Source organism: Bubalus bubalis, chromosome 23 (assembly GCF_019923935.1).
Source record: "Bubalus bubalis isolate 160015118507 breed Murrah chromosome 23, NDDB_SH_1, whole genome shotgun sequence".
In the NCBI taxonomy this organism is placed as follows: domain Eukaryota; kingdom Metazoa; phylum Chordata; class Mammalia; order Artiodactyla; family Bovidae; genus Bubalus; species Bubalus bubalis.
Genome location: NC_059179.1, coordinates 15,018,822 through 15,041,355, shown reverse-complemented (window position 1 = coordinate 15,041,355; position 22,534 = coordinate 15,018,822). Strand labels below are relative to the sequence as shown.

At 42.0% G+C, this 22,534-nt stretch overlaps 1 protein-coding gene across 5 annotated transcripts in view; it reads left to right on the top strand.

The window, feature by feature from the left end:
- MYOF (myoferlin) overlaps positions 1-22,534 on the top strand; it is a 177,675-nt gene that overhangs the window by 104,654 nt on the left and 50,487 nt on the right. For all 5 annotated transcript variants that reach the window (XM_044935128.2, XM_044935129.2, XM_025274124.3 and 2 more), the window contains exons 20-28: positions 4,175-4,352; positions 5,499-5,623; positions 7,783-7,889; positions 10,202-10,394; positions 11,884-12,039; positions 14,710-14,841; positions 16,736-16,899; positions 19,399-19,513; positions 21,091-21,196. In XM_044935128.2, the coding sequence (XP_044791063.2) occupies positions 4,175-4,352; positions 5,499-5,623; positions 7,783-7,889; positions 10,202-10,394; positions 11,884-12,039; positions 14,710-14,841; positions 16,736-16,899; positions 19,399-19,513; positions 21,091-21,196 (1,276 nt within the window). The remainder of the gene's footprint in view (positions 1-4,174; positions 4,353-5,498; positions 5,624-7,782; positions 7,890-10,201; positions 10,395-11,883; positions 12,040-14,709; positions 14,842-16,735; positions 16,900-19,398; positions 19,514-21,090; positions 21,197-22,534) is intronic.

Genomic DNA, 22,534 nt, shown 5'->3' with positions numbered 1-22,534 from the left:
CAGCACCAACAGTTGCTGAAGAGACTTTTCCCCATTGTTGGCACGTTCCCCTCCTGATTCCCTTCTTACTTTCTTCTATTTCCCCCTTTTTCCCTTTGTCCTACCTGGTTACATGGGGGTTTTCTTGCCCTCTCAGAGGTCTGAGGTCTGCCAGCATTCAGTAGATACTCTGTTGGAATTGTTCCTCATGTAGATGCATTTTTGATATGTCTGGGAGGTGAGTGTCATGGCCTACTACTCTGCCATCTTGATCAGTCTACCCAAGTTTCTTTAAGACAGCAAACTGCAGTCACTGTCAGATGTTTTTAAAATGGTACTGAAGAAGTGTAAAATAGAATACCATGTACTGTGCTGTGCTTAGTCGCTCAGTCATGTCCAACTCTGTGACCCCATGGACTGTAGCCCGCCAGGCTCCTCTGTCCATGGGGATTCTCCAGGCAAGGATACTAGAGTGGGTTGCTATACCCTCCTCCAGGGGATTTTCCAATTCAGGGATCAAACCCAGGCCTCCCGCATTGCAGGCATATTCTTTACCAGCTGAACCACTAGGGAAGCCCAGGAATACTGGAGTGGGTAGCCTATCCCTTCTCCAGGGGATATTCCTGGCCCAGGAATTGAACCGGGGTCTCCTGCATTTCAGGTGGATTCTTTACCAGCTGAGCTACCAGGGAAGCCCATATGATCCAGGAATTCACTACCAGTTATATACTCAAAAGAATCAAAAGTAGGAGCTCAAGTGGATATTTGTACAGCAAATGGATAGCAGCATTATTCACAGTAGCTGAAAGGTGGAAGCATCCATAAATTCATAAATTTATGAACAGATGAACAAAATGTGATATATACATACTATTTTATTAATTAAACAAGGAGGCTAGGACTTCCCTTATAACTCAGTCCATAAAGAATCTTCCTGCAATGTAAGAGACCCGGGTTCGATTCCTCGGTCGGGAAGATCCCCTGCAGAAGGAAACAGCAACCCACTCCAGTATCCTTGCCTGGAAAATCCCATGGACAGAGGAGCCTGGCAGGCTATAGTCCATGGGGTTGCAAGAGTTAGACATGGCTTAGCGACTAAGCCACCAAACAAGGAGGCCATTAGACAGAGGTGGCTCTGATGTCTTGGCAACCTACATTAAGCAAACCAAAACTGAGGTTTGGCAATATTTCGAGATTAAGAAATCAAAGGACAACAAACCAGAAATATCCAAGTGGACTTTCCCAAATAATGCAACCACTTAAGCTATAGCCAATCAAATAATCTCCTTGCCTTCCTTCTGCCTGTGTGCTGTAAAAGGTTTTTCCCTCACTCCTGTCCTGGAGTGCTCATAAGCAATTCCAGTTTTTGCTGCCAATTCCAATGGATGTTTGCTTACATAAACACTTAAGTCTTTTAATATGTCTCAGCTTATCATTCAACAATACAATGAAGTATTATTCAGACTTAAAAAGGAAGGGAATTCTGATACATGCTACACCATGGCTAAACCTTGAGGACACTATGCTAAGTGAAATAAACCAGTCACGAAAGGACAGTGCTGTTTGGTTCACTTACATGAAGTACTCCAGAGTTGTTAAGGTCACAGAGACAGAAAGTAGGTAGAAATGGGAAATTAATATTGAAAGGATACAGAGTTTGTTTTGTAAGATGAAAAAGTTCTTGTGGATGGATGTTGGTAATGGCAGCACAATAATGTGAATGTACTCAGTGTCGTGGAACTGTGCACTGAAAAATAGTTAAGATGTTGAATTACATTATGTGTGTTTTACCATAACTTTTTTAAAGTTTGAAAAATAGGTGGTTAAGTACTTCTGCAAATGAATTTCTGCATTCTTGCATCATACTAGGCAGAAGACCCACCCGTGATGGTGATTCATTTTACAGAATTAAGTTCATGCATGGTATAGATAATAACAAGGGAAGGAAAATCAGTTAATAAATATCCTTCAGGCATGAAATAATTTTTATTAGCTTTTAGAAGTGAAAGTGGTCACTATTCTGCAACTTAGATGGTAGTACACAAAATGGTAGAGAAGTAATAGGGAAAAAAGGGCAACAACAAAAAAGTCACCAATTGTCAAAGTAAGATAGCTATGTGACCTCCAAAACGCAAAGGACTATGGAACTGGGAGTTCCTTCTTTAGAGGTTTTTGAACAAAATTTGCTATGTTGAGAAATTTGTTAAGCAATTTGAATATTACCATTTGTAGGTCCCACACATTTCCCAGTGGAGCATACAGCCAGTGTGGTTACTCTATAGTAAACACATGTTCTCATCTCCAAGCTGAGCAAGTATATAGAGACTGAGTTCCAGTAAGGACCCAGAACAGACTCTAGATGTGGACAAAATTAAATGGCAGAAAGCTCAAGACATAATGAAGCACAGCAAGTTAAACCATTTCATGTCTCTCTTTGAAAAAAAAAAAAACAAAGTGTCTGAAGATCAGTGGTAATATGATCCATAAAGAAGGCGAGATGCTATCTGAGCAAGGATTTAGGGCAGGATGGGGATTCAAGAGACTGTATGTGCCCTAATGAAGGAAGGCCCGAAGGGGGCTCATGGTCATTTCTGCTAGGCTGATAGATACTCCATGTGGTCATTGTTGGCCCTGTGTTCAACTCCCTCACTCAGTAAGCCAGTAATAAAACAAGCAACAAATAAATAACAAATGTTGGCAAGGATGCAGAGAAAAGGGAAACCTCATGTACTGTTGGTAGAAATGTAAATTGGCACAATTACTATGGAAAATAGCATGGTGGTTCCTCCAAAAATTAGAACTGCCATAGGATCCAGCTTCCTTAGCTGTGCAAAAGTTCATAAGTTTGATTAGGTTTCATTTGTTTACTTTTGCTTTTATTTCTATTGTCCTGGGAGACTGACTGAAGAAAACGTTGCTGGGATTTATGTTAGAGGATGTTTTGCATATGTTCCTTTCTAGGAGTTTTATAGTGTCATGTCTTATATATATAAGCCTTTGGGCCATTTTCAATTTATGGTGTGAGGGTATGTTCTAACTTCATTGATGTGCATACTTTCCAGCATGTGACTGTCCAGCTTTCCCAACACCACTTGCTTAAGAGACTGACAGTAAAAGTCTTATCATTTATGACTACAGAATACCTAACAATTCAAATTATTAGAAATGTGTAAGTTAGATAATAACGTTAGCCATAATCTCTCTACCTTCCCCAACATAACTACTGTTAACAACTTGATTTATATTCTTTATTTGCATATTCTTTGTATATGACGGTATTAAAATATATATTTATTGGGTTCACTTAAAAATACACCCTTTTTCCCATGTTCGCTAATATGTATCTACCTAAGTCCTTTTATGAACTTTTGCTCCATTGTATGGATGTTGATAGCTCAGTTTGTAAAGAATCCGCCTGCAGTGCAGGAGACCCTGGTCAATTTCTGGGTTGGGAAGATCCACTGGAGAAGGGACTGGCTACCCAGTCTAGTATTCGTGGGCTTCCCTCATGGCTCAGCTGGTAAAGAATCCACCTGCAGTGCGGGAGAGCTGGGTTCAATCCCTGGGTTGGGAAGATCCCCTGGAGAAGGGACTGGCTACCCATTCCAGTATTCTGGCCTGGAGAATTCCATGGACTGTATAGTCCATGGGGTCACAAAGAGTCAGACACGACTGAGCAATGTTGACTTTCTTTCATGGATGTAACATAATTTGCTTAACCAGTGGCCTGTTGTTAAACATTTGTATTTTCTTTTTTTTTTTTTTTCTATTTCAATCAACTCTGCAAAGAACATCCTGGTATTTATATCTCTGCCCTCTGTGTGAGTACGAGGGGAACTGCTACATCCAAGAACATTCTCCACTGTCATCTGTTACTTGTACTTAGTCACTCAGTCCTGTCTGACTCTTTTGCAACCCCATGGACTATAACCTCCCAGACCCATCTGTCTATGGGATTCTCCAGATAAGAATACTGAAGTGGGCTGCCATGCCTTCCTCCGAAGGATCTTCCCAACTCAGGGACTAAACCCAAGTCTCTTGCATTGGCAGGTGGATTCTTTACCATTGAGCCACTATCCCCTGGCATTTAACTCAGCACTAATTATTAGGGTTAGAACCATAACTGCTAGAGTTCCACGTGTAAATAAGAGCAAAAGGAGTTTCTCTGAGCCTTGTGTCTGCTGGTGCTTTGCAGAAATATCAGCGAAGGCGGAAGTACAGCCTGTCTGCTGTGTTCCATTCAGCCACCATGTTGCAAGACATTGGCGAGGCCATTCAGTTTGAAGTCAGCATCGGGAACTACGGCAACAAGTTTGACACGACTTGTAAGCCTCTGGCATCAACCACTCAGTATAGCCGTGCTGTATTTGATGGTAAGACTGACGCTGGCTGTCCCTCCTGCACACGTTTACAGGGGGCGCACCACACGATGAGAGACACGCAGTGCATTCTCTCTCCGGCAGGTGTTATTCCCAGCATATGTGTGGTGGAAAGGTGGAATGGGGAACAGAGGTGGCTGGAGTTTAGACGCAGACCCTTTTCCAGGGGCTGCATCTCGAGGCTTCTTCCATGCCCAATTTTGACACTGGCTCTGTTTTGGAAAGTCATAAGATGGCAGCTAGCTGAACACTGAGCCTCCCCTAAAACAGCTCCTGCCCCTGCCCGCCTCTGCCCTGCCTGGCCCCAAATTGCTTTTAGTTTGAGTAGTTGAAGTGGATGGAAAATCAACTTCTGGTCATCGCTGTTTCTCCCCAGCACTATGACCTTAGCACATCACTTCATTCTATCCCTCGTCTCTAGAGTTGCCATGAGGATTAGATAGCTATATTCAAACCAAGATGGATGGAAAATAGTCCCTGCTTTTATAGAACTTACATTCTAGAGTATAAAATAAATCATCATAGAAGTCAGAGTATGAGAATGCCCTAATAAAGATATGGACAAATGGTTGGAGAGTAAAGAGAAGGGAGCAAGAAATTCTGATCCAGTGTCTCAACAGCGTTGCCAGTTTTTAGCTAATTTTTATGAAAGTAGTGTTAAGCTAGCAAATGTGGGCTAATCTTTATAAGGCTCTGAGCAATACCAAATTCCATGTATCCAACTAAGGTTTTCAAAAAACAGGAAATTCTTTTTTCTTGTCCCATTCCAAAAAGATATTTGCTTAGGATAACCGTTTTCTGGGACAAACACATATAATCTAATCTCTTATGCTCTGTTTTCTGCTACCCTGTTATGTAATTACCAGTGATGCTCAGATGCATGGTCCCAAATCACCAAAAGATCCTGAGATCATGGTGCTAGGTTTACCAGGGCCTTTTAGAGAGATTTTTCAAAGCAGGCTGCACGAATACGGACTTTTTATTTATCCCTCAGTTGCTTAATTAAATAAAATGAAAGAATCAGACTACTCCAGACCACACCCCCCAGGCCTATGATAAACCAAGCAGTCCAGTTTGTACATCTCTTCAATAAATGTGTTAAGTGTCCAGTGTTCACTGACCCTCAATATTCTACACCAGGAAACTACTATTACTACTTGCCTTGGGCCCACACGAAGCCAGTTGTTACACTGACTTCCTACTGGGAGGATATTAGTCATCGCCTGGATGCTGTGAACACGCTCCTGGTCATGGCAGAAAGGCTGGTGAGTTTCTTTTGTACATTTCCTTTTCACCAAACAGGGTGAATTATGTATTAGTTAGAATGCAGGTTAGAAGTACCACAAGACCTCAGAACATAATGGTAAGCCAGATGAACACTATTTCCTTAGAAACAGTGGAGGTAGGTAATCCAAGGCTGGTATGGAGGTTCAGTGGTACTGGGGGCCCCAGGCTCTTGCCCCCTCCACCTTGTTGCTCTTCTATCACTATGACATTGCCATTGTTTGCAAGGGAGAAGCAGCTCACCACTACACCACGCCTTCAGTCGGAAGGAAGGGGAAAGAAGGGGAGAAGATGACCCAGGCTCTCCCTTCAAGGGAAAAACCCAGAAGTCACACACTTGATTTTTCCTCATTTCCCACTGGCCAGAATCCAGTCATGCAACCACATCTTACTGCAAGAGAGTGGGAAATGCAGCCTCAGGCCTGCACAGGCATGTGTCCAGGCGCAAGTTCAGTTACTGCGGAAAAGAGAGGATGGATGTTGAAGTAGAGGGACAGCTCACGCTTTCGTCCATAATTTGTATGTGGAATGTGGTGTGGAGAATGGTTCATTCCAATAGAAATATTGCAATCCTTAGAGCTTTGCTGTCAAAGCAGTAAAAATCCCTACTGTGGAAGGAGTGGGTTCAGAGGACTTTCTTGTTGGAGGTGGGAGAGTCCCTCTGGTGGGAACTTGCATAGATGTGACATCTGTGGTTATCCATCTGGCTGATGTTAATGAGAGGAGGAAAACATGGTTGGGATGTTTCTAATAAAGTCAAAGATGCTAAGTTATTTCTGTCAGGTACTGATAGAATTCATCTGGTATTAGTGTTTTGATTTCCAAATTATATGAATATTAATTTCTCTAAGATGTTCCAACCTCTGTCAGCCTTGTACCATGATGCAGAGGGGTCCTGGAATATACTTGAGCTAAGACTCCATGTCAAAATCTGAAAATGTTGTTTTATGCTTCACAGACAATAATGAAGAGAACTGTACATTTAACTTAGGCATAATTGTCCACATAACAAAGTTACAATTGATGCACAGTGTGGTTGTGGTGTTAATTTCCAAGTTTCCATCTCAAGCGACTTGGTGGGAATTGGTCACACCTCTATTCTGTTTTGGGTATTTCCAGCCTTTTTCATCTTCAGTCTTTTCATCAGCTCTCTTCACTGTCCTAATTCCATGATAATCTGGACAGGAGGGTGGATTTCCATGGTCAGACTTCTGGGGACCATGGTGGGGGCTCTACCAACCTCTCTGTTGGTAGATGCTCAAAGTGACACAGTAATACGTGCTGGGTTTATCTTATACTTTCTGTGGCCCAGCTCTGGAACCACAGTTTCTCTAAGGAGCCCTGGTTCCTTTGAGTGGGAGAGGAATGTAAAGAATAATATCTGGCAGGGTCCTGGAGTGTTCACTACTACTGAGATGCCTTTGCTTCTAGTCCTTGTCAGCAGACAAACCCACACGTATACAGACATGTATGTGTGTATGTGTATGTATGTTTTGTATCTGTCAGTATACTGAATGCAATGAGTTTATAAGGATGACTTCAATTCCATTTTATTGATAATATTACAGGGTTTATTCTAGTCTTCCCTATTTCCATATTTATAGCTCCCTTCTCCAGCTTCCATTGTCGCCAATATATTTACTCATTTGTTTAGTTCTCCATAGGTAAAGTACTGGGATAAAACAGATCTAATTAGAGTTTGATATACTTACAGTGTTTTCCTTCCTTTAAACTGAGGGAATCGTTGTGCTCAAAAGTTACTTAGGCTAATTCAGTGTATTATGTTATTCATGTGGAATATAGTTAGGTTCACTTGTTCGTGTTCTACATTCCATTTTAGGGTTCCTTCCCCCATCCTTGTTGGTTTTTCTTTTATTTACTTTCTGAATATATAAAATTTGCTTCATTTCAAAGGTCAAAGTTATAGGAAAAGGTTGTCTTATTACTTTATATATCGGTGTTGGTTTCATTTTGAAGAAAAATAGTGTTAATCTGTGGGGAACATGTTAAATGTAAAGGAAAAAAACCTTTCATTTTTCTGTTAAATCCTTTTGTGTATTTTTCTTGAAAATAAAAGTTAAACCTTTGTCGGGTATAATGCACAATTACCAATTCTTTCTCCCCTCTCCATATTCTTCAGCAATCAAACATAGAGGCTCTAAAAGCAGGGATACAAGGTAAAATTCCTTCGAACCAACTGGCAAAAATGTGGCATAAGCTCATGGATGAAGTTATAGAAGACACAAGGTATAGTGATCTTGCTTGTACTCTAGAATTCCCAGCTGTGCTCCCCTCTCTTAAACTGTAAGACCAGAAGAGTCTCTAGAATTTTCTAAGGTTTGCCAGAAAAATGATTTGAATCAGCCAAGTAAGCAGCGGAGGGAGGCTGGGGTCCCCTCCAGGAAGTCGTCCCAGTGCAGCCGCAGGGGAAGGGTTGGGCAGCACAGAGGGTGGGTCTGTCTGGCCTCTGCCTCCAGGCAGCCCTGGTGTGCCCACCACCCCAGGAAAGGTGACTCCTGGCTCCCACAGAGGATGGGATCTGATGGTGGGGCATTGATTTTAGTACCACTTAGAACAGCGTTCTTAATTCATAAACACGTTTTCAGGAACAGCGGCTTTACTTTACTATCGGATGGCTAATGAGTCCTCTGGCCAAGCCTTCCTTAGGTGAAGCTGGATAACCTTTATGACTTGGGGAAACTGTTCAGATCTCTGGGCATTTGGAAATCAAAGGAGGAAGTGATCATTCTGAACTCATTTTAAATGTTGGCCAATAAAGCAGTGGTCAGGGAAGTCCCCAAAGAAAAGCATATGGAGTATTTCAGAACTTATACTGCTAGTAAGAACCAGGGCTGTCCACCCGCCCCCGCCACCCTCCTTGCCTCTGAGCGAACGCCTTAACACGGTCTCCCAGTCTCCTTGTGCCCTCTAGTGGTTTGGCTAGGTAATTGTGATGCAGCTGAGATGAAAGCGCAGCGGGGAGCTTGTTTAAATGCAGAGAATTTATATCTGGGTCTTAAGAGGTCATCTCTTCCAATCTTCTTATTTTGTCTACAAAAGACGCCCAACAAACAAAAGCCCAAGGAGGTGAAGTGACTCATCTGAGGCCCGGAGTTGGGTTTATTAACTTCTTTTCCTACCAAGTGGTTCCCACTGCTGTATCTATTTATTGAACATCTTATGTGTGGCCTTTGAAGTACAGCTTCCATCGATATTTTTGCCTCAAAGAATCATTTCAGGGACTTAACCCTTCTAATGTATTGCCATAATTACCAGTGAAGCCAAACAATAACATTTGGTAATACCTTTCATGTAGAAAATGCCTATGAATTTCAAGGCTTGTTGAGCAAAACACAAAAATATTTATTTATACTTTTTTTGAAGAATCAAATTGGATGTGTTTTAATTTTAGGAAATTTATGTTTAGGGAAGTCAGCTAGGATTTCCTTAAGAGCCTGGGTGAAATTCCAACCAATGAAAGTTCTAGGTAGAAACAGTGAGAGTCGAGTTTCCTGGAACAGGTGACAACTTCAGTTTGACCCCATCAGCAGCCCTGGTGAGAGGGAGGCCCTGGCAGAAAAAGGCTAATTCTGGCTCCAGCTCAGCTGTTCTAGTGGGAGCTTGACCTATACAAAGGGTTCTTGCTTTTTTAGGAGGGAATGGGCCCCTTTGATTATGTGATGAGATGACAGCGATGATGGTAACATCATTTAGACTGTGTGTGTGTGTGTGTGCGCGCACGCACACTCTCAGTCGTGTCCAGCTCTTCGAAACTCCACAGACTGTAGCCCACCAGACTTCTCTGTCTATGGAATTCTCCTCGCAAGAATGCTGGAGTGGGTTGCCATACTCCGCAGTAGACATTGCTCTAAAGGCTTGCCATATATTAATTTACTTACTTCTCACCACAACTCTAAAGGTAGATATCATTTTCCCACACTTGAGGATAGGAAAACAAAAGATTCAGTAACTGGTCAACATCACAAAAGTAGTAAATGATGGAGTCAGGACTTGTACCCAGATATTCTTCTCTAAAGCCTCTGGTTTTCATCATGATACCATCTATGTCACATTGCACGCCAACCCAGACAGACACTTTTCTTTGTAAGTTTCAGGGAGTCACAGACCTCCAGAGGCCTCCCGCAGACTGCTTAGGGGTGCATGGGCCCTAGGTTAAGAAGTCTTCTGCTAAATAATCTCCAAATGTCCCTTCCTTCTTCATTTTGTGGGTCTGTACAATGATCATAGGAAGCAAAAGAAGGGAAGGCCAGTTCTTTCCAGCTGTTGCTTCTGTTTCCATCTTCTTCCCAATGATTCCACAGGCCTTGGGTCGAACCCAAGGAATTGGTTTGGAATTTTCATCCCCCTGCATGCCCATGTCTGTCTGGCAGATCTGCTCTGCCAAAGCCACGTACATTCACCTTCAGCTTTAACGTGGTCACTCTTGTAGAGTCTGTTAGGAAATTGGTGTGGTTTGTAAGATTGAAACCAATTGTAAATGAATTTGATAGTTCTGAAAGCCAATACGCCATTCTGCATATTCTGTTTTCCCATTTTAGATACACGTTGCCTCTCACAGAAGGAAAACCTAATGTCACAGTTCTTGATACTCAGATCCGAAAGTTGCGATCCAGAGCTCTCTCTCAGATACATGAGGCAGCTGTGAGGATGCGGTCTGAGGTCCCAGACGTCAAGTCCACATTGGTGGAAATTGAGGACTGGCTCGATAAATTAATGCAGCTGACTGAGGAGGTAGGGCTTTCAAACTTCATCTGGTATGGAAGTGGGATTCTGCAGAATGGCACCAGGGGTAGAGATGGTGTTGGGAAAATCTAGTACATTATCTTAGACATTGAGCAGACTTGATGGATGATGAAATCAAGGAGTTACTGGACTGAGATGCTAATGGACAAACATCACTGAGGACAGGGTAGAAGAATTTTGAGTTGGTTATCCTGGAAAGGTCTTCATAATGGACACGCTGTCATTGTCATGGTACAATCAGAGAACATTTCAATTAGAATGATACAGTAGCAGATCTGTGTAGTACCTTTGGTTGGGATCAAGAAGACCTGGCTTTGAATCCTGGATCTACCGTGCATAACTTTGGGCAAGGTATTCAATCTCTCTAAGCGTCAGTTTTCCCATAGATTAAATGAAGAGAATTTCCCTGGTGGTTTAGTAGAATCCACCTGCCAAGGGGACATGGGTTCGATCCCCGGTCCAGGAAGATTCCACATGCTTCAGAGCAGCTAAGCCCATACTCCACAGCTACTGAGCCTGAGTGCCACAAGCCCTGAAGCCTATGCACTCTAGAGCCCATGCTCCCCAACAGCACAAGAGAAGCCACCACAATGAGAAGACCACCCACCACAACAAAGAGCAGCCCCTACTCGCCCCAACTAGAGAAAAGCCTGCACGTGGCAATGAAGACCCAGCGCAACCAAAAATAAAAGAAAGACATATTTAAAATAGATAAATAAATGGGGAGAAAAGTAGTACTCAGTTTCCAGCATTGCTTAACGAAGTTAAAGAAGATGAAGAGTGAAAAGGCCTTAGCCCAGTGTGGGGCACCCAGCGAGTGCTGGATTACTGTCGGCTGCCACTGACCTCTGTGGGTTGGAAGAACAAGGGAGCAGGAGCCCCCTCCCTCCTGACCTTCACAGATGGGGAGGTGGAGGGCAAGGTGTAATACATTTGTGAGTAGAGGTACATTTGAAAAACACATGTGATACCAGGGCATTTTTGTTTTTCACTTTCTATGCTTTGTTACTTTCCAAGTTTTTTATGGTGAACTTACATCAGCTTTAAAATCAGAAAAAAAGAGGTTTTAAATAACTAAGTTAATATTGCACATTTGGAATATTGTCGGGTTGTGAGGTAGAGATGCTCTGTCTATATGCCCTGTGAAATAGATGAAGCCTGTAACCCCTTGACTGCTGTGGATGTCTGTCTTCAAATGATGGGAGAGATAAAAGGGGGTATTTCACACAGTTTCTCTGTCGAAAGGGTCTTTGGCAAGTGAAGGCCTTCTGCTTCCCTCTGTTTCCTTTGGCCAGTCACAGGCCAACAACCTGTGGTCCTGGAAGCCAAGAACCTCAGAAGACATTTCAGCAGCGCCCTAACTACAGTGTTTCTTTGCTAAATGGAGCCCTGAGGGTCCAGCCTGCAGGCTCTGTGGCGTTTCTGCATTTGGACTAACTCTAGCTTTGCTTCCTGTTCCATCCCCTGCTGTGAGCAGCCTCAGAACAGCATGCCTGACATCATCATCTGGATGATCCGGGGAGAGAAGCGATTGGCATACGCACGCATTCCCGCACATCAGGTTTTATACTCCACCAGCGGCGGGAATGCGTCTGGGAAGTACTGTGGGAAAACCCAGACCATCTTTCTGAAGGTATGGCTTCCTCACTGTGTAACGTGAAGTACTTGAGTGCAAACCCCATGTTCCCAGGAAGGGCTGTTTTATAATTTGCCCGCCATTGAATGGCTAGGGTGATCCTGATCCATTTCAGCTTCTTCTGGTCCTTCCTCTAGGGTGGTAATTACCAGAGTGGCCTAAGGTCTGCTGGCTTTAATCAAGGACACTTCCCTAGAGGTCTCTGTGACACTAATATTAATATGGCATTGTGAATGCTTTGCTTTCTGGCATGAATTTTCCACTTCTAATGTCTCTTGTGAGGCAATGCCACTCTCGCCTTCCCTACTAGTGAGTGTTTGGGAAGCAGAAAAAAACAAAGGTAATATAGGTAGTCCATGCAATCTATGCTCTAATCAAATGGGTCCTCAGATTGAAAAAACTTTGAGAATTACTACTTTAGGGTTGGGGTTCTGAACATATTTGGAGACATGGACTCCTTTAAGAGTCTGATGAAAGCTATTGGCCCTGTCTTCCAAAATAACACACATCTCAGATGTCTCCAACATTCTGCATATAATTCAGGGGCTTTGTAGAACCCATTAATTCATCCCAGGACCCTGGATTAAGAACTTCCCTTGTGTGCATAAGAAGAACCAGAGGAGGTTGGGGATGGAAATAAAGAGATTCAAATAGTTGCCAGATACAAGTTTGACATCCCTCTCCCTTCCGGACTCCTCCTGAGTTCCTTAGGATATCAGGAATGGGGGAAAAAATCGAGAGAGAGAAAAGCAGTCACGGGAGAATGTTCCATTAAAACAGGGAGATATCTGCTAACTTTTAATAAATGCACTCTTTGCTCTTTAATCAAGAGGGTGAAAATAGAACCAAGGTGATTATCTTCTTTCAAGTGTCTCTTGGTGGAATAAATTTTACTTAAGATAGAACCACAATTATAATTGACCTCAGCACTGCATGGAAGCAAACTGATTAATAAGTAAAACTTCACAGCGGGTGGGAGAGGAGGCAGAGTGGTATTCTCTGTATTGGGTTTTAGAACTCAGTGCATAAACAGCAAAATGCTTTTAAGAGAATGTTGTATATATGTATTGATTTTGTTAATACTCATTATCCAGTTTAGGTAGTCATTTAAGTCAGTGGTTTTTTGTTGTTGTTGTTGGTCTTGAGACCTCTCTTCACGCTCAAAAAAAAAAAAAAATCACTGGAGACCCCAAACACATTTGTGTACATGTTTCTATCTATCAGTGTTTACTGTAATAGAAATTAAAACTGACATTAAAAAGTATTTATCTATTTTAAGGTAACTATAATAAATCCATTATATTTTAACAAACTATATATTTTTATAAAATATAACTGTATTTCCTTTTAAAAATCAGAATGTTGAGTGATACGGTTTTGCACTTTTGCAAACCTGGCTTCACAGAAATATAACTGAATTCTCAAAATTGCTTCTACATTTAGTGTGATGCTCTGAGTTGCTTGGTTGAAGTGTATGAAAAGAATCTGACCTCACATATTATATGTATTTGGAAAAGGGTGGAGTATTTGAATAACTTTTACAGATAATTGTGGGTACTTATCTTTGATACAACACTAAATTCAAGTGGTAGCTTTTAAAAGATTAATTGCCATATGGAACCTGAAACCATATCAGTAACTTTTCATTCTCTGCCACATTAAAATCCATTGGTCTACCTTGTACTTTGAATGGCTCTTTACCCATGCCTGATTTTAGTAACATAAAGCTTTCATCATTTGGAAAATATTCGTTCCATGAGTTAGGCAAATCTTCCTAATGTTGACACGTTTCATCATAGAATAAAAAGTCACATTAACATCACTTACAATAAAAGCTCTTACGTATTGGGACGCTATCCGGTTCACCCACTGAGGCAGAAACAAACTTTCCAAAATTCTAATTTTTAACTTGAAACCTTGAATTTTATCATTGGGAACAAAATACAGTCACTTATTGTCCTTGACGTGACAAGCTCACTTGTTTTTGTTCAAGAAAACATCTGCCCCATATCCAAGCATGAATAACCATATTGGGCAGCCAATTGCTGTTTCAGAAAGAAAAGATATTTCATTTTTAAAAAAGTCTAGTTCAGTTCACAGCTTGATTGGATAAGAATCTTTTCTCAAAACATATACAAATACACAGCAGAATTTCATCATACAAAATATTAAAAAGACATGTATTTGGATATCATGATTTAGGATTAGCCATTTTTACTGTTTTATCAAAGGAATTCATAAGTGAAACTGGCATTTTGTTTTTTTCACTGAGAGTGATGAAGAAAACTATTATTACCCAGTGCGGTTTGGTGTTGCTGCCTTGATTCCTGCTACAGAGCTTGGAGTCTTATCCACGCTTGCTTTTTTTTTTCACCATCATGCAAAATGTCAGTACAGTGAAAAAAGCAAGTAGCATCCTAGTATTATTAGGAAAATAATTTTGACCTCATGAGCCTCCTGGAAAGATCTCAGGGACACCCAGGCATTCCTGATTTAGTTGTTATTTTAATCTTTGTAGACTGGTCATTTGGAAATATTTTAGCTGCACAAACAAAATTAGACTGTTGAAAACAATGATTAGACGTTCAGTCTACTTTTGTTTTCAGCTTAATATCACAGTCTGTGCTGTGCCTGGCATAACAGCTCATGTTATTATACATCTCACAGTATCCACAAGAAAAAAACAACGGACCAAAGGTGCCTGTGGAGTTGCGTGTGAACATCTGGCTGGGCTTAAGTGCTGTTGAGAAGAAGTTCAATAGCTTTGCAGAAGGAACATTCACCGTCTTTGCTGAAATGGTACATCATTATCTTTTCCTTTTTGTGGGGGAGCACTGTTATGTTTTCAGTTCAGATGTCAAATCAACCATCAGCATAATCGCTAACTAAAATTCTATCCAACGGCCCTTCACTAAGGGGGTTGGGAATGATTGACTGGAGGTCTTTGTTGGGACACCCCAGTGTGATTCACACACAAGCACCCCAGGAGTGAAGAATGCTTGAGAGGTGCCAACCTCGAGAACCTGCTTGGGGTCTGTTTTCTGCCGCATAGCAAAGTGTCTGGAGTCTTTAAAACATAGAAGACTCATTCTTCAGAGGAGTTTGCCCAAGGGCAAAGAAAATGCTGCCTGAATACTTTAAAAACAGTAAGAGATAATTTGTAAATCCTTCACTGGGTTAAAAATCCACTTAGTTTATCCAAGGTCTCATAAGAGTTAAACCCTTGAAAACAATTTTCACAAACTGTTACATCTAAAAGTGGAGTTAGTTGTATTTCTTTTATTCAAAGTGCTTATTGATACAAATGTATTAGATATAGTCAGTGGATGTCTTCTGACAATTTTCAGATGAATTCCATTCTTTTACAGATGGGCCTTCATGCTCAAATAATTGAGGAGAAGACTATCTTCATTCTAGCTAAATTGTAATTGTGTTTCTACTATCTATACCTGACTGCTGGTCCTGGATTATAGCTCTGATCTTCTTGCTGGGCAAGAAAACCCATGGCCATCTTTTAGTTTTGCTTTTCTTTACCTGGCACATAGTAGGCTCCTGAAAATGAAAGTGAAAGTCACACAGTCATGTCCAGCTCTTTGTGACCCCATGGACTCTGCAGTCCATGGAATTCTTCAGGCCAGGATACTGGAGTGGGTAGCCTTTCCCTTCTCCAGGGTATATTCCCAACCCAGAGATCGAACCCAGGTCTCTTGCATTGCAGGCAGATTCTTTACCAGTTAGCCACAAGGGAAGCCCAACAATACTGGAGTGGGTAGCCTATCCCTTCTCCAGAGGAGCTTCCTGACCCAGGAATTGAACCAGGTCCCTCACTAGGCCCCTACTCAAATGTCTTCCATCCTCCTTTAGCCAAAAAGTCCCCAGCTACTTATGTAAATCATGTCCTCAGTGAGCTCATCAGCAGACAAATGGAGATGTCAGCTCGGACCCAGAGACTCTCACCACTGGCAAATCTCAGCCCTCTTTATGGTTTACATAGTGCAAAACCAACCAGATTGTAGATTTATAAATCCTGACTTAGAAAGGAATGCCCTATAAACCTGGATCTGCCATTGCCACAAAACCTGCTTCCAGAAAGGTCTTGGCCTGCTCACCATACTCAAGAAGCAATGAGGGCTCAGAACTTTTTGACCACATAGAGGCTGGGTACTAAAGGACCTTCATGTTTCAGATGGGTCCTTTGTGCTGCCTAGAAATATATACCATTAATTCTAATATTGTTTCTGTGGGGAAATGTGCCCCATGCTCTAGACAGCCGACTTATAAATAAACTGTAGAAGACTACATGTTCATAAATTGAGGATTTTTGTAGGTATCTAAAAGATTAGGTTCAGAGAACTATTTGGAGCCATTCAAAATAATGGTGGAAACAACTAGCATGATATATCAATGTTTACAAAGCACTCTCACAATCATTTGTATGCTTGAACTTCAGAATAATCCTATGAGAAAGGGAGTATTATCCTCAGTTTACAGGTGAGAACACTGAGTCTTAGAAAGATGAATGATTTACCCAAGGTTGCAAAATCAGTAGTAGTCCAACTTAGGTCCATACCTTCTGAATATAAAGCTTTTTCACTTCTCATTGTTTAGCCTAAGTCCTAGATGGACCTGAAAATTTATCTGTTGGCTTTATTTCTTGCTCCCTGATTATGTTTCTCCAATTTCTTTTTAATAGTATGAAAATCAAGCTCTCATGTTTGGAAAATGGGGCACTTCCGGATTAGTGGGTCGTCATAAATTTTCCGATGTCACAGGAAAAATAAAACTCAAGAGGGAATTCTTTTTGCCTCCAAAAGGCTGGGAATGGGAAGGAGACTGGATAGTTGATCCCGAAAGAAGGTAAGTTTTCTATTTTCTGAGAAAAAAGGATGGTAATGGGGTCTTTCCTGAGAAACTGCTAAATGAATCTTCTCCATCATCATTCTTGATCAAATTTATATAACACCGCTGAGCAGAAGTAAGTCCACAGAAATGCATAGAAGCTTGAATGATGTCATCAATGTCTCATAATAAAACAAAAAAAATATTAAAAAGCACTTGGTACCAATATAGCTGAGAATGTATTACATGTCAATATGTCAAGCAATGTGTCATTTTTAAAAAATCTGGATTGCAATCCTACAAGATAGGTAGTGTCAAAAATCATGAAGAGCTTGAGATTTTTTTTATCTTCCTTGCAACCTAGCAAGTCACCTGCCACAATTTTGTGGATGTTGGCAGGAGACTTTAGACTCCCAAAGCCAGAGACAAAGGACCCACTGCAAAGAGCAGTACCAGAGTATCAATATTTGCTCTCATTCTCTGAGCCCCAATTCCTAGAGGGCGACAAACAAGGGCCAGGTGAGACTTGTGCATGAAGAGGATTGTGCGACAGGAATCCTGAGCTTAGGGCGCCCAGATCGTCTATAATGTGTAGTAAGCATGCTGGCCCTTTGCTCTGGAGAGAAACACTGTGTCTTTTGACGTTGTTCCTCATATAAACATCCTTGAAAAGATAGTTTGTAACAAAAGTTATGGAGCCTATGTTTAGAAATGCAAGACACACACACAGAATGATCTCCCAACAAAAAAACAGGGTTATCTCCACTTTAAAGATGAAACAGACATGGAGAGACTAAGTCACTTGTCCAAAGGCGTACAGACTGTGGCTGAGTGGTATAGACAGGGCTGGAAGCCAAGTCTAGCCTGGGTGCCAAAAGCAGTTCTAAAGCAACATGCTGGAAGGTCTGCAGAAAACAGATGGCCCCCTTTAAATGGATGAGTTGTATGGCATATGAGTTACATCTTAAAGGCTGTTATTCAAAAGAAAGAAACAGTAGAGGGGGCAAGTATGTGTCCCCTGGAGTCGAGAGGAAACCAAAGGCTGGTTTCTGAGTGTTGCCAAAAGCTTTAGTCAGAACACCCTCTTCTTTCCACCTCAGGACAGCTTGCTTACTTTTGGAGGAAACAAGCTTGTGAAGTTGGAGTTGAAGACCTCAAGCTAGAGTTTGTTGTTTTCGTCCACATTTGCTTCCTGTAAGCACACAGGATTAGGGAAGGAGGGGAAAGAAGTGTGCTGGGTCTGGTCTGTGAAGTATTTGCTTACAATTACTTTTAACCTTTGACGGGCTTCCCTTGTGGCTCAGCTGGTCAAGAGTCTGCCTGGATTGTGGGAGACCTGGGTTTGAACCCTGGGTTGGGAAGATCTCTTGGAGAATGGAAAGGCTACCCACTCCAGTATTCTGGCCTGGAGAATTCCATGAACTGTTTAGTCCATGGGGTCGCAAAGAGTCAGTCAGACACGACTGAGGGACTTTCACTTTTAACCTAAAACGGCCTTTTTTGGGGTAGAATTGGGGTTGCTGGTGAGAAGAAAGGAAATGGGATTTGAATTAGAAGGAAGGAAGGAAGGTTAGTGAGGACTGGAAAAGGCCAGGGGAACTGGAACTGGAAAAGCTGAAGGTCAGAGCCTGTCAGAGCTGGATGGGACCCCAGAAGCAGCAGTCAGAGAAGCGATGGAGAAGCCCAGCTTATACCAAGGGTGGGAACTTTTTGTTTTCTGATTTCCCTCCAGCACTTGATTCTAGGGGAGGATACAGCAGGGCAAAGATGTAGAGACAGTAAAAGGAAAAAAGAAACCTCAGTTGAGCAGATACCTGGCAGAAAACTTAAGCCAAAGTTGGAACCTCTGTACTTTCCTCTGTGGGTTGTTCCAAATCCAGGAGGAAAGTTGGCATGACAGGGAGGCAATATAGATTTCTCAACTGGCCAAATAGACCATAGAGTCTAAAATGACCTGGTTTGGCTGCCATTCCTACCAAGGAACTATCCAGAAAATGTAAACCCCACCCTTCAGTTTGTGTTACCTAGACCAAGCAAACCCCGAGAGAAAGGTTTCCACACTTGGCCAATGAGACCGCCTCCATTCCATTTTTAAAATAGGAGGAAAGAGGAAGATGACTGTTCTTTTGAACTGTTAGCCAAGAGTCAGGCTGAGAAAAAGATGAAGGGCCCTGACCTGACCCAGAAACAGAAGCCAGGTCCCTAGAAGGAGCTGCCCACAACGGCAGTTTTCCCAGTCCCCACCCTAATTACTGAGCAGAAGCAACGCTGCTAATTTGAGACGTTCTCTGTAATTTAGGTCTCCTTGTTCCAGCCGCCCTTCTTCAAAGGAATGTCAAAAGCTATTAGTACTAAAAGGAGTTTGGAATGGGGAACCCAATAGGGTAAGGGTGAGGAAGGAACAGGGGGCCACCCCAGGGGTGTAGATGTTTTCCGGCCATTGGAAATAGCCGGCGTGGTCAGCGACCACCTTTGGTAAGGTTCCTCCTTTGGTAACATGAGCCTCTTCCCCCACAGCTTGCTGACCGAGGCGGATGCGGGTCACACAGAGTTCACAGATGAAGTGTACCAGAACGAGAGTCGCTACCCCGGGGGCGAGTGGAAGCCGGCGGAGGACACCTACACGGATGCGGTGAGAGCGCCTCTCCTGTGTCAGCTCCGAGAAACCGTCACCAAGCACAAGGCGGGGCTCCCCGGCTCTTCTGCCCCATTTCACGTTCTAAACAGTGTTTCCTTTATAACTTAAGCCTCCAAAGCACATCCGTAATTATTTCCTATAGAGAATACATGGAGCCTATTTTAACTAGGTATTGGGACACGGAGACCTGGGTTCGATCCCTGGTTTGGGAAGATCCCCTGGAGAAGGGAAAGTCTACCCACTCCAGTATTCTGGCCTGGAGAATTCCATGGAGTCAGTGGCGTCCAAGGAGTCGGATGACTGAATGACTGTCACTTTCACTTTCAAAGTCTGGGTTGTGCAGGGTTGTTGTTGTTTTTTTTTTTTTTTTACTATATTATGTAACTAGCTTTTAAAATCATAAATTGAATTCTTGTATCTTTGGAATAGTCATACAGCATAAAAGGAAATGAAAAGTAATTATTCTCCTTGATGCATATCCCCCACTTTGAAATAACCATTGAACCAAAGATAACAGTTTTCTGTTCCTATACAATTACTTCTTTTTTTACCCACCTGAATAGAATGGTGTCATATAGGCACAGTTCCGCAACTTGTGTTTTTCACTTGTATGTTCATTATAATGTGTCTTGGACATCTTGAGTTTTTTAAAAAATTTCTTCAGAGTGTTTGATTATATGCACCCCTCTATAATTTAACTCATCCTCTCTTTGACATTTAGGTTGTTTTTTTTTTTTTATAGTCTTTGTGTTTTATATGTAATGTGACAATGAACATCCTTCTACATACATTCTTATTCACTTAGGAAAGTTTGCCTGTAGGAGAGGTAGGTCCCTGGCTTGGTCAAGGTTTCAGTGCATGTAAAATTTTGATAAATATTGGCAAATCACTTTCAAAGAGGCTGTACAAATTTATATTTCCAGCAACAGAAGAGAGGACTTTTTTCCTAGACACACACCATCCCACATCTTTGTCAGTACATGAACAGATGGTCTCCTGTTGTTCAATATTCACACCCTTAAAGTGAAGCTATTTTTCTGTTTATCTCCTTTATTTCATTTACTATGTACTTCTTTTTCATACTTCTATCAGTTTTAATACAGAACTTGTCAATATTTTCACATAAACTTTGCTCAGTCTTAAACATGATTAGCATCTACAGCTTCCTATAGCATTACCCCGTATTTGAAAACACCTATTTTTCATGGTCCGTCCATCTCTGATGGGTTCTTTGCAATATAACCCCTCATAAGAGTTGCATCATTTCATAACACTAAATTGAACCATATGAAATTGCTGATCTTTGACCATTTTTAACTTACAAAAATCAGTTTCCTGTGGTTTAGCAAAACATATCCCTGAATAGTAGAAACAGAAAGTATTCTTTTAACAACGAGTTACTGTTTGGCAATTGTGTATAGATTAGGAATTTTTCTGAAAAGATTGCCTATGAAGGTATCAAATTAGCATGTGAATCTATAGTTAAGTGTGAGGAATCCTATCTTACATTTGCCTCTTATTTAACACTGTGGCTTCTTTCTCTTTGTTGTTTTTGTTTGTTTTTTGTAAAGAACGGCGATAAAGCAGCATCACCAAGCGAGCTCACTTGCCCTCCAGGCTGGGAATGGGAGGATGATGCATGGGTCTATGACATTAATCGTGCAGTGGATGAGAGAGGTAACATTTCAGACCTATTACCTGACCAGGGGCTCTCCAGCAATGCCTTGGTTCAAGTCAAGTTTCCTTGGGAGGGAAGAGTTTCCCGTCTTCTGGTCTAAGACGGGGGGGTGGGGGGGGGGGTGGGGTCAGGTGTCTGGAAGACAAGCAGGTGCTTGGACAAGGGCAGGGTGGTAGGCTCTCAAGATACAAGGTGACAGGCTCCCGGGTAGCTGGACTTCAAGATGCCAGGGATCCAGTGAGAATTTTGGAGGGGATTGCAGTTTAGAGTTTCTCTGTTCTAACCACGCCATACCCTCCCTGGGAACATCACACTAACTCAGGAGCCCCCTACCTCAGAAAGAAGAACTGCAGAATGCCTTAAAAGTCATCCTATTCAGCAGTAAGGCAGATTATTGACATAGCTTCTGGTAATGATGCTTATCCTTTCCTATGGCTAGAAATCTAACATTAAATGGAACTAAAACATTTAGAATTGTCCAAATAGAAACTTTGATTTTTAAATTTCTTCTGAAGAACTAGTACACAGAAAGAACTACCATTAATAAGGAAGATTTCAAATAGGTTATAAGTTTCTTGATCTGGGTGCACACACCAGCCCTTCTAATACTAGTTAACGTTGTTGGAGTGCAAACTGTGTGCTGATCATGGTCCTCGTGCTTTGCTTGCAGTATTTTGATTAATTCTTTTGAAAAAGGTATAATTTACCTTTATGCTGGGGACATTTGGCCCCCAGCAGATTTACCAACTTGTAAGACATTTTTTAAGTAAATAGTCCACACGAGGAGATGCTGGGATTTGAACCCAGTCTGTTACTACGCAGGCCATGCCCTCTATCACTGTTCCCAAATGCCTCTCATAGTGGGCTTTATTCTTGAGTGAGGGCATGCTCAATCGTGTTTGACTCTTTGCGACCCCATGGACTATAGCCTACCAGGCTCACTATAGCCCACCAGGCTCCTCTGTCCTTGGGATTCTCCAGGCAAGAATACTGGAGTGGGTTGTCATGCCCTCCTCCAGGGATCTTCCCAACCCAGGGGTCGAACCTGCGTCTCCTCTGTCTCCTTGCATTGGCAGGTGGGTTCTTTACTACTGAGCCACCTGGGAAGCCCCACTTTATTCTTACATACATTCAATTTCCATGAATGTTGGAAAGTATAAACATGGAGGTGAACCCCATGGCCACAAAGGAAGTTTCTTGAGGAAGAATCCAGGGGAACAGGGCTTTATTCTGTTTGGCTGATTGCACAAGAGTGAAAGGAGCAATGGCATTCAGTCAGGACAGTGGAGAATGTTGGGAGGGGGACAGAGAGTGACTGTTTCCTGGAACTTTATTTA